Here is a 12,747-nt window from a genome sequence, read left to right on the forward strand (position 1 = left end):
CACCTGTAGTCCCAGCTACTTGGGAGGCTGAGGCAGGAGAATGGCGTGAACCCAGGAGGCAGAGCTTGCAGTGAGCTGAGATCCGGCCACTATACTCCAGCCTGGACGACAGAGCGAGACTCCGTCTCAAAAAAAAAAAAAAGATACAAAAGAATTAGTCGGGTGCAGTGGCGGGCGCCTGTAGTCCCAGCTACTGGGGAGGCTGAGGCAGGAGAATGGCATGAACCCGGGAGGTGGAGCTTGCAGCGAGCCGAGATTGCACCACTGCACTCCAGCCTGAGCAACAGAGTGAAACTCCATCTCAAAAAAAAAAAATTAAAGTTTACTTATAAAACACAGGACATGGAGAAAAATATGCTTTTATTTTTCTTTTCTATAGGAGAAGCTAAAACTTACTTATGAGGAAAAGTACGAAATTCAGGAATCCCAACTGAAGTTTTTGAGGTAAAGTGAAATCTTCCATTTATAGTCATACCAAAAGCATAATGATCTTAAAATATATTTGAATGTTTGCTGAACTTCTAGTTTTAGTCATTATCAAACTTACTTGCTGACATTTTATATATAATTTAAAAACTTTCCTCAGATTATTAAAGGATAAAATGGCCTAAAATTGGGTTATTTTTCAAATCACATTCCTATTTCTTCATCAGTTGTAAAATACTTGTGTTTTCTCATAAAAATAAGAATCGTGGCTGGGCGTGGTGGCTCACGCCTGTAATCCCAGCACTTTGGGATGCTGAGGCAGACGAATCATGAGTTCAAGAGATTGAGACCATCCTGGCTAACATGGTGAAACCTTGTCTCTACTAAAAATACAAAAATTATCTGGGCGTGGTGGCACACACCTGTAGTCCCAGCTACCTGGGAGGCTGAGGCAGGAGAATTGCTTAAACCCGGGATCACTTGAACCAGGAGGTTGCAGTGAGCTGAGACCGTGCCACTGCATTCCAGCCTGGTGACACAGTGAGACTGTATCAAAAAAAAAAAAAAAAAAGAATCACTAACTCACTAACTGCTCTTATAGAAATTATGATATTCAAGTAAAATAATAATGAAAAGGAAGCACTTTAGTTTTCAAATTATTAGTATTTTTCTCTGTAGATAGTCTTCATCTAATTTTAAAATTGTAATGATAATATAATAGTTTGAGTATTTGTATGCGTCATGAATTTGAGTGTATATGATGAATCTTCACATAGTTTTTATAGGATCTATTTATTAGAGATCCCGGTAAGACCTATATATTATAGATTAACCATTAGTGATTTACATATAATGAGTAGAAAAAGACAGCAGGAATTAATGTTTTTGTTGTTAACGATTATTTTTAAATAGTGGTAATAAAGTATTTTTAAATCAAATAAACTTTCAAATACTGTTTATCATTTTATTTTAATAAGTCCAATTTGAAATAAATTTTAAAATCTTCCAGGCCATATCTATCTAGAGACATAACTAGAGTAATACTAAGAGCCAGAACTCAGCTGGTTGCAGTGGCTCATGCATGTAATCCCAGCACTTTGGGAAGCCAAGGCGGATGGATCATTTGAGGTCAAGAGTTCGAGACCAGCCTGGCCGATATGGTGAAACCCTCTCTCTACTAAAAATATAAAAATTAGCTGGGTGTGGTGGCACACACCTGTAGTCGCAGCTACTCAGCAGGCTGAGGCAGGATCACATGAACCCAGGAGGTGGAGGTTGCAGTCAGCTAAGACCACGCCATTGCACTCCAGCCTGGGTAACAGAGGGATACTCCATCTAAAAAAAAAAAAAAAAAGCCAGAACTCATAGCTTTCATTGAACATGCTTGTTTATTTTTTAAGTATTCTTATGTTTTTCATAGATTACCCTGATTAGTTTTAGGATTTCTCTAGAGATTTCGACTTTTTGTTTTTACAAAGAAACATAACATTTAAAAATTACTCTAATTTTTGCTTTCTTGCTTTTTGTCCTACTTTATTTCATTTTGATTTTTTTTATGACTTGATTCTTCAGTTTTTAAAGTGATATGTTTCTAGATCATTGTACTTAGGGGAATGTGACTTATTTTGTCTCATTCAGAATCCAGATATTTCATCTTTAATTACATTAAAATACCGACTTGCAATGAACTAGACTTTGTTCTCTGAATCCTTCTGTTTCTTCATTTTCTTTTACTATAATTTAAGATTCTTTAAAGAGGCATTTTCTTAAATAAAATCAGTCTTCTTTTCAACTTTCTCTTTTGCCATTGCCAGTAACCAAATCTACTTGAGTGTTTTGAGTTTGGACCTGACCGAAATTAGTAATGGGGACCCTTTGACTTTGGAATGTGCTTCCCAAGTTCTTTTTATAAAGCCTTTGAAAGTCAGACATTCTCTACATGGTATTGAAAAAGAAAACTTACCACGTTGGTGTTATTATTTTGGGGATAGGGTAGAAGCGGCTCCTTTTTTCCCCTCAACTTTGGAACGCCATTAGATTAGCTTTTTTTTTTAACCCTTAGATTGCCTGTGGGTCTTTTCTGCCTCTCCTGGGTTGCTTGACAACCCCCGAAATCTCAACAATTGTCTGACAGCCAGGCTGTTGACTTCTTCTCTGTGACAAGGAGCCAGTTATGATGGCCATAGCCCCTGAGCATGGAGACTCTGACAATGACAGTAGGGAGTAGACAGAGATGGAGATAAAGTTCCTGCCTTCAGTAGTCTCATTTTTCAGCTCGAAAGTTTTTTTTTTTTTAATAAAAATAATAAAAACAACAACAACAATGGTACAAAAGAGCCACCTAGGCAAGGAAGCTCAGTCGCCAAGTTGACTTTAGCGCAACTTTACTAGGATAAGGTAGGAAAATACAACCCATGCACCAGTCATTTAATCCTTAAAAAGTCACCTTGAAAAAAACCTCATCCAGAGGTGAGCTGATAAAGTAAAAACAAACAAAAACTGCACCCACACCCACACTCACACCTCCCCCCCACCCCCAGCCCTTTCTTTAGCAGCCTGTGTTTCCCGCTAATAGCTACTACCCCTGAAATCTTATGACTGGCAAGTTCTATGTAACTTCCATCTGTAACTTACTTTCTTTTGAAACAGATCTTTGTAGAAGTTTGCTGTTAGATAATTATCTATCTAATATTTTCCTCCTGAAGAAAAATGGGCAGTAATAAACTCGTCAAGGGTAAAAATCCATGTTTTTTTATGTGAACTTTTAAGGTACTCTAAAAATTTTAAGAGGTTAATGCTTGAAAGAGGTTATTTTCGTCACCTCAAGTATGTTGTCTTATATTACCCCACCTCTTTTTTAAGAAAAACTATTTGGGATTTATATTTGGAGTTTTATTTTTGTTTTGTGGTTAATATAGCATTAATGGAGGTTGGATCCTGGAACAAGAGAGCCAGTATTGGGCAGACTCTAATCTAATATTAAAATCTTACAAGAACCTGAGCTAATTATTTAATATATTCAAGTCTCATCATATTCAATGTGTCAATTACGATCACCACACCAAAAGTTTCAGGGTCATGGTAAAAATTAATAAGGTATTGGATGTAAACTAAAGCATCAGGTGAACGCCCATAAATGATAGTAGTAGTTAACATTATGATGATTTATTTAAAGTCACGTAATTTTACCTGGCCATTTTCTAGAATTTTTTCCCCCTCTTTTTAGGAAAGACTTAGCTGAATATCAGAGAACTTGTGAAGATCTTAAAGAGCAACTAAAGCATAAAGAGTTTCTTCTGGCTGCTAATACTTCCAACCGGGTTGCTGGTCTTTGTTTGAAATGTGCTCAGCACGAAGCTGTTCTTTCCCAGACCCATAATAATGTTCACATGCAGACCATCGAAAGACTGATGAAGTAAGTATGCTTCTACACACAGCGTCTTTGGCAATATGGAAAATTCTGCCTTTAAAGGAGCATTGTGTTATTTTAGCCCTATGCTAAGTCACATGTGATTATTGTTAGTCTTCAAATACAATGGATTTTAAAAGGTTCCTTCATTGTAGCTTCCTTGAAGACAAATGGTTAGGTTCTGCCTTGTCACCATGTCGCTTTGAACAGAAACCCTGTCACTTTGAATAGATAATAGTATCTCTTGGTTTCAGTCCATCTTCAAGTGAGAGAATTGAACTAGACAGTCTTTACGATTCTGTCCAGTTCTGTGAATCTATAATTACAAATCTAATACTATTCTTAACAAAAGTGAGTGTAATAGAAATTCCTTTGGTTTTGCCATATCTTGAATTTTTCTGCTGTACTTCAGGTAGAATGAGTTATTACCACGTCTTTCTCGTGTGTCTGTTGTAAGGAATATTATGAGGACCCACTGTGTCCCACTATTGATATTTGAGGGTTAACTGAGAACAAGTTACAGATGACCTTTTGTGTTGTCGAAGTTTTCATCTAAGCTGAGTGAAACAATTCTCTGTGTACATCTGTTTTGTTCTGTTTTCACTATTCCAGAGGGAACCTTTTCCTGTGAAAATTGTATTCGGTGGAAATTGAGAATTATTATGTAATGTGGAACCCAGTGGCAGTTTATAGTGTATGTTCTTCTATGCCCCCTACTCTTCTATGTGCTCAATGTCACCTCTCTCTGTCTGCTCCACTCACTTAAATAACCCCAGATCACTTCTTTTTAGAAGAAGTCTCTCACCAGCCCTGCCCCATTTTGTCCTCAACTGACTTAGGTTCCTTTCTTCTGTGATTTTATAATATATCGTGTACACCTGGAGGCAGCAGTTGTGTTTTGTTTATTTCCATAGCCTTTGTTCCTAGCAGAGTGTCTGGCTGGCAGTAGGCACCCAGTAAATGTTCGCTGTTCATGTGACAAGGCATTTTGGCATTGACTACTCCACAGTCAGAGATCCTCCCGCCGGAACTGCTGTGGAGGGGTGGCATGACTGTGGTCATTAAGGTCAGACTGATTTTGCTCCATGTCCTGACCTTCAACAAATTACTTTTCTTCTCTGAGCCTGGAGTCTTCTGTTGTTTGGAGGAATAATACCTGCTTCTTGAGATTTAAGATCTTTTTGGGATTTTTACTAAGGCAGGTTAGCCTGTGACCAGAAGTACTGCTTTTGAAACTGACTGCTTGGGTTCATGTTCTGATTCTACTGCCAACTCACCATGGAACCTTGCAAAAGTTACTTAGCCTTTTTGTGCCTCAATTTTCTCATTTTTAAAATGGTGACGTAAGTACCTAACTCATAGAGTTACCTTGAGGGGTCACTAGAGAAAACCTATGTAGTGCTTAAAACACTTCCTGACATATAGTAAGTGCTCAATAAATATTAAAACCATTCTGTACCTTCCATACTCCCAAGAATGATCAATATGTCTTGTAGCTGTGGTTTCCACACATGGCTAACCCCCTGGGGTCGGGGGCAGGTTGCTGTTGATTTTGAGTTGGGGTCTCACTCTGTTGCCATGGCTGGAATATAATGGCATGATCGTAGCTCACTGCAACTTTGAACTTCTGTGCTCAAGTGATCCTCCTGCCTTGGCCTCCTGGGTAACTGCAGACATGTGCTGCCACACCCAGCTAATTAAATTTTTTTTTTTTGGTAGAGATGGAGTCTCACTATGTTGCCCAGGCTGTTCTTGAACTCCTGGCTTCAAGTGATCCTCCCACCTCAATTTCCCAAAGTATTGGGATTATAGGCATAAGCCACCACACCTGACCTAACCTACTGATTGTTATATGAACAGAATTTCCAGTGTGGACTGACTGGTAGCTTTTTTGTTTGTTTGTTTGTTCGTTTGGTTTTTGTTTTTTTTGAGACAGAGTCTCTCTCTGTTGCCAGGCTGGAGTACAGTGGTGCAGTCTTGACTGTCTGCAACCTCTGTTTCTTGGGTTCAAGTGATTTTCCTGCCTCAGCCTCCCAAGTAGCTGAGACTATAGGCACCCACCACCATGCCTGGCTGATTTTTGTATTTTTAGTAAAGACAGGGTTTCACCATGTTGGCCAGGATGGTCTCGATCTCTTGACCTCGTGATTCGTCTGCCTCGGCCTCCCAAAGTGCTGGAATTACAGGTGTGAGCCACCACGCCTGACCCGAACAGTAGTTTTTATGATCTATACTGCTTGGTTCTGTTTTTGTTAAGTATTTTAAGTATTAAATATGTTGTTAATTTATTCATATATGCTCAATATAACTATTAAATATGTATTAACTATTTTCAGATACAACTAACAAATGTAGTAAACATTTATTGTATGTCAAGGACTATGCTAGGCAATTTAAGAACATAATTTTTAAAAATCTTAAAGCATTCATGAGGTAGATATTATTACCCTCGTTTTAAAGGTAGGGAAATTGGGGTTCAGAGAAGTTAAAAATTTGCCTGTTTATATTTGAAAAACAAGAACAGAACTGTACCTTACAAAAATAAATTCATGGTGCTTTTGAAGGTTCAGATATAATTCAGACTATAAAAGCATTAGAAATAAATATAAAAAATATCTTATAGTTGTGGGTTATAGTACTAAGGATGACATGAAAAGTGGAAGTCATAAGGGAAAAAAGATACATTTGTTTCTATTAAAAAATAAATTCCCTTCCAATAAAACATTACATATTCAGTTAAAAGGCTGAGAAAAATATATTTGAACTATACATGACAAAAGACCGATAGAATAAATTTCCTCTGAAACAAACAAAAAGGACAAGCTGCCTAGTTGCAAAGTAGGTAAAGAATAGAAATCAGTGAGCAACAAAAGAGGAAGGTGTCAGCATATCAGAATGTATTTATTCTGTTAGTATTTGAGGAAATACAATCAAAAAATAAAAAACCAATCCATCAGACTGACAAAATAGAACAAGATTGATAATTTCAAGAGTTGGTGAGGTCATGAGTAAGCAAGTATTTTGATATTCTGCTGGTGGGTTCATAAATTGGTGGAAATACTTTGGAAGTAAATTAGTACTGTCCATTAACATTCAAATTGTGCATTTCACTTTTCAAAATCTACCCTCAAGAAAAAAAACTCATGTACATGCATAATGGGGTATGTATAGGGAATGCTTTTTGCAGCATTGTTTGTAATTATATGAACAACTTAAATATCGTTCAAAGGAGAGTAACTAAACATGGTTTAGATAAACTATGACATTTTGTGCATAGTATGAAAAACGGAAGTAGTTCTATGTATATTAATGTTGTACCATCTCCAAAATACATTGTTGCAGGAAAACAAAACAAAATGGCTAAAGATACATCCAGTATGAAACCTTTTGTATTTTTTAAGTCCATATACAACTATACTACATTTTTCCCCTTCAAGGTTCATAGATATGCACAGAAAAATATTTGAAAGAGTAAGCACCAAATATTTAATAGAGATTACCACTAGAGAGGTGGACAAAGGCAATTAAGTTGAAAGGGTGTCAAATAGGCCTTTAAAAATATTGGTAACTAATTTTGCAAGGAGAATATAGTTTAAAAATTAATTTTAGAAAGAAGAAAGCATATTAAAAGTTGCACATAAAAAGAGCCAGAGCTTAAAACTAGGTAGTCTAGCAAAACTAATAAGCCAGGCACAGTGGTTTATGCCTGTAATCCCAGCACTTTGGTAGCCTGATGCAGGAGGATCGTCAGGCCAGGAATTGGAGACCAGTCTGGGCAACATAGTGAGACCCTGTCTCTACAAAAAATTTAGAAATTAAAAAAGAAAAAACCTTAACCAACAAATAACAGGTTATTATGTTGCCTTTTATATTATCCTTCTAGATTCTGAAAAAATATTTTTAAAGGAAGCTGTAATGTTTCGGTTACTTCTAAGCCTCGCAGTCATTGAGAAATTAAGATTCTTGATCAGTTATGTATTCCTTTGTCTCTATCCTAAATTTAAGCTCGTAGCCTCTTGAAGTAAATGTCAATCTACTTAGTTCAATTTTCTGCCTTGTCAGCAGAATATCATTGTCTCATGTTCTGCATTAATATCAGAAAGGATATTAAACCTATTAACACTGAATGGTTTCTGCTTTTATTGTCAATGAATTCTTTTTCTGTATTGTTCTCTTGGCCTAAGCTGGTGTTCAGTTTCTTTAAACTTACTAATGCAGAGTGCTGAATATTGAGTCCTATGCTAACTTTGAAGAGTGTCCAGCACCTTTTGGGTTTGGATTTCTAGTTTTATGTATAGTTAGAAGCCTGACCCCGCCATAAGCTGTTATCGTATTACCTGGATGACTTTAACATAGAATGTTTAAAAATGATACCTTAAATATGATAAATCAAAAGTTTCCTTGTAAATGTGGTATTGTGACAGCAGCTTTCAGCTCCTTTGTTGCATCCTTTAGCATTTACTATTTTGAATATATATTCTTGACACAAGAATGGTTTGATGGCCAGGCATGGTGGCTCACACCTGTAATCCCAGCACTTTGGGAGGCTGAGGCAGGTGGATCACTTGAGGTCAGGAGTTCGAGACCAGCCTGGCCAACATGGTGAAACCCCATCTCTACTAAAAATGCAAAAATAACTGGACATGGTGGTGCACACCTGTAATCCCAGTTACCTGGGAGGCTAAGGCAGGAGAATTACTTGAACCTGGGAGGCGGAGGTTGCAGTGAGCCAAGATTGTGCCATTGCACTCCAGCCTGGGCAACAGAGGAAGACCCTGTCTCCAAAAAAAAAAAAAAAAAAAAAAAAGAATGGCTTGTACAGTTGACAGGGAGGAGATCAGGCATGACTTGGAGACCAGGCCACCCATATGTTTCTGGTGGTTTCTGGTTTCTTAGGACTCAAGGACTTTTTGGAGAATATACTTAACAACTGTTGATGACATTGGATATATTTTTTACGTTGACTTGAAGTCTTCATATTGTTTCTGACCTTTCGCCTTTCACTTGGCCTCTTTATGCCATAAGGGAGCTAAGAATAACAGTAACCTCTTTTTCTTGCTTAATGATCAAAATACCTTCACATGGTAATGAAGATGGAACTGCTTAAATTCTTTTCTGTAGCTCATAGTACCTTGGAGAAGTTTCACGGTACTTTTCAAAAAAGAGAAATGATTCCAAGGGTACTTTTCTGGGGCTTTAATCCAGCGTGTGATTTTGGAGTGGATCGTTGGCCATGCTCTGCATAGTTGGCTTTAAAAGACGACAGCAGGAACTTCCCAGAATCGAGGAACAAAGAAATGTTGTAGTCAGCCTTCTAGACTTCCTTTGTGAAAACGGCATAGTAACACTTACTAGTGATGCCTACTAATGCTTACAATTAATAGTAACTGGAGTAATTTAGAAATTATAAGACATTTCTTAGCCACTCCACATTTCAAGATGAAGCTCATGCATATACATTAGGCCAACTCTTTTGCTTAAACACTTGGCTGAGATTGTTAAGGGACTTTCTCAGTCCTTTTGGCCCCGATTGCTGCGCTAAGGTTCTTAAATATTACATGCTCATTAGTGCATGTAAGTGCACGCTTTTCACCCCAGAACACTCGGGATCTTTACGTCATCTTTCTGCCTCAGCTGCTCTTTCATCTGGATCATGGAACGTTGCAGGGTTAACACGGTGTTGCTGGCTTTGCTTCAGGAAGCTCCTTGATTACATTGATCGACACATCCACAAGGTGTTTCCAAGCACAAGCACTCACAGAACATTTGCTATGGAAGATGGTAATTTGGAGAACTGCCTTTTCCCTTTCACACTGATATGCCATGTGTATCTGTACAGCTTCCCACTGTGAGAGCCTCATTCAGGTGTGGCTCTGGGCCGGCCCTGTGGACTGCGGGATCTGGAGCAGGACTGTAGCTAACTGGGCAGTTACCCTGGGTGGCTGGAATCGGCTGTTTCTGAAAGGCAGATTATATAAGTAGCACTCTCAGACCCAGGGGATAAGTGTGGGGCTAAAAAGGGAAAGCTCAGACAAGATGAAGCCAGATGAACACAGGAATGGAGCAGGAAGCAAGGTCTTGTGTTGAGGAAAGGGGACTGCCAGCCCAGAGCTCTTTCGAAAAAAATGATTTGTGGGGTTGCTTGCTGCTATTTGGTATGTGGACTGGCTGAGACAAAACCAAACCAAACCAAAACCAAGATTTAGTAACACCTGAGTGGATGATTAGATAATCCTAAATTGCCAAAATGACTAACTACCTGCAAGCTTCCCAGGTGGGCTCAAAGCTACCTTGAAGCATGCGTTGCATTTGCCTTACAGAAAGGTGGAGTGTGTCAGCCCAGCGGTTACACGGAGTTTGAGTGTAATCGTTTTGTGGTCTCACTGTCTAATGATGGGCTTAACAAGCTATCTGTATATTGGAGTTTTATCTTTGATAATTTTCTGTGGTTCCATAGTCTAAATTTGGTGAGTTAATATTCTGAAACACTTTTGAACCAGAGCAACTGAACTCCAGTTTCTGATTCAAAATAGGTAATGTTTTCAGTTTAGATCATGAAATATTAGAACTGAGAGGGAGCTTTACTTCACGTCTTTTGACACCATCCTATAGCAGACTCTTTCTTCATTTATTTGTTTTCTTATTGCTTATTCTGTTGAGCATCTACTGTGTGACAAACACTACTCCTGACAAGAGCATATTCTGAAAAGAGATAAAATCTATTAGACTTAAGTTTCCCATAAGCAGCAGGTTTGTTAGATTTTTATCCTGTTGTGGATCTGTCTGTTTGCATACTTACAAACATGGAGCTTTTTTGACCATTCTTTTTTTTTTAAAAAATGGAGTCTCACTCTGTCGCCTAGGCTAGAGTGCAATGGCACAATCTCAGCTCACTGCAACTTCCACCTCCCAGGTTCAAGCAATTCTTGTGCCTCAGCCTCCCAAGTAGCTGGGGCTACAGGTGTGCACTACCACAGCCAGCTAATTTTTGTATTTTTAATAGAGACAGAATTTCAGCATGTTGGTCAGGCTGGTTTGGAACTCCTGCCCTCAAGTGATCTGCCCATCTCGGACTCCCAAAGTGCTGGGATTACAGGCATGAGCCACCGCGCCCGGCCTTTTTTGTTCATTCTTTTTCTTTGGAACTTTGGCTTTGGTGATTGCATGGTATCAGAAACAGATAAGAATCTCATTGAATAGTTATTTTTGCTCTTCATTAAGTCTTAGTGATTTAAGAAAGGTGACTGTAAGATGCCTATATTGACTTGCTGTCCTTACAGAGTGAATTTTTCTTTTCTTCTAGAATCATAGGTCCTAACTGGATTGCATATCCTTGATGAAGCTAGACCCCTTTTATGTTATAGAACTTTTATGGAAATATAAATAGATACATACTCAATTTTGCTGGTGTTTATTTTTTTACTTAACTAGGATAATTTAATCTTGCCTTGATTCTTCCACTTTTTTACATAGTAATTGTGTTTGATTATATTCAATTAAAACAATTTACTTCTTTTTTCATTTCCTTGGAAGAAAAATTACTTTTATCAATTTAAAACAAATCAGGAAATTCTAAGTGAAGATCACTCTGCTTCCATGAATTTTATATTTGTAGCAATTTATTCTTTTTTAAATAAAAAAGACTTTTATGAAACTGCTAATAATTATAACTTTGTTCAGTGTTACATGTTTCTTCAAATGTGGCTGCTTTCCAAATACCACAAATAGTTTATTTTACCTTTAAGAGATGTTTTAAATTGAATCATTGGTTAATTCTGAAAGTGATTCAAGCAGAATTTATAATCCTCTAAACTATGACTCTTTAAAACTTGCTAATTTAAAAAAGAAATCAAAGTTGGCTCTTTTCTCATAGTTTAAGAACTTGGCAATGAAAAGGAAACTGCAAGCATTTATTTCAACTGATTTTGAAACCGTGGTTTAGTCTTCAACTCTTTAACAAAACGGGGAATACCATATGTAACAGTCCAACATAAATTTTTTGCTTTTTGTGTCTTGAAAGTTTCCTGCCTCACTTTCTCTTTGGTGTGCTGGATATTTTTATTCAGTCGATAAATTGTAAATATCCTAGAATATTTTATATGAGACTTATTTAATCTATGAGATTGTATCCTTGCTATTTTACATGCCAGAGCATTTTGGCATTTGATTCACTTCTACCCTCAATAAACAGCTTAGGATAAAGTACTTCTGAGAATTGCTGAAGAGGGGTGGGTCTTGGCAATGATCAAACCCAGTGGGATAAGATTGTGTTAAATTGTGAATATTATATGCGTAACCAGGAGATTTGAGGAGTTCAGCAGTACTAATCATTGAACAACAGTGTTCATAAGTAACTGAAAGAATGTAATTGAAAGAGAAGCACAAAAAAGAGGATTGTGGAGAAAGATAAAAAGGAAAGGACATTTATTTGTTCAAGTAAATGAGAGGAGAATCTGCTGCATGGACAAAGCCTCAGTCCTTTCTTAAAATGTTGACTGCTACTTTGATTTACAATTCCTACCTTCCCTACTTTGCTGCATTTTTCCCTTTCAGCACCTCCCCCCCACCTTTTTTTTTTTAATAATTTTATTTTTTTTATACTTTAAGTTCTGGGATACATGTGCAGAATGTGCAGGCTTATTACATAGGTAAACACATGCCATGGTGGTTTGCTGCACCCATCAACCCACCATCTACATTAGGTATTTCTCCTAATGCTATCCCTCCCCCAGCCCCCACCCCCCAATAGGCCCTGGTGTGTGATATTCCCCTCTCTGTATCCATGTGTTCTCATTGTTCAACTCCCACTTATGAGTGAGAACATGCGGTGTTTGGTTTTCTGTTCCTGTGTTAGTTTGCTGAGAGTGATGGTTTCCAGCTTCATCCATGCCCTGCAAAGGACATGAACTCAT

At 37.7% G+C, this 12,747-nt stretch overlaps 1 protein-coding gene across 4 annotated transcripts in view; it reads left to right on the forward strand.

Annotated features, from left to right (window-relative positions):
• SDCCAG8 (serologically defined colon cancer antigen 8) overlaps positions 1-12,747 on the forward strand; it is a 247,714-nt gene that overhangs the window by 46,709 nt on the left and 188,258 nt on the right. For all 4 annotated transcript variants that reach the window (XM_011981160.1, XM_011981162.1, XM_011981163.1 and 1 more), the window contains 2 exons: positions 380-444; positions 3,653-3,841. In XM_011981160.1, the coding sequence (XP_011836550.1) occupies positions 380-444; positions 3,653-3,841 (254 nt within the window). The remainder of the gene's footprint in view (positions 1-379; positions 445-3,652; positions 3,842-12,747) is intronic.

The sequence above is a fragment of the Mandrillus leucophaeus genome, unplaced genomic scaffold, assembly GCF_000951045.1.
Source record: "Mandrillus leucophaeus isolate KB7577 unplaced genomic scaffold, Mleu.le_1.0 Scaffold220, whole genome shotgun sequence".
Classification (NCBI taxonomy): Eukaryota; Metazoa; Chordata; class Mammalia; order Primates; family Cercopithecidae; genus Mandrillus; species Mandrillus leucophaeus.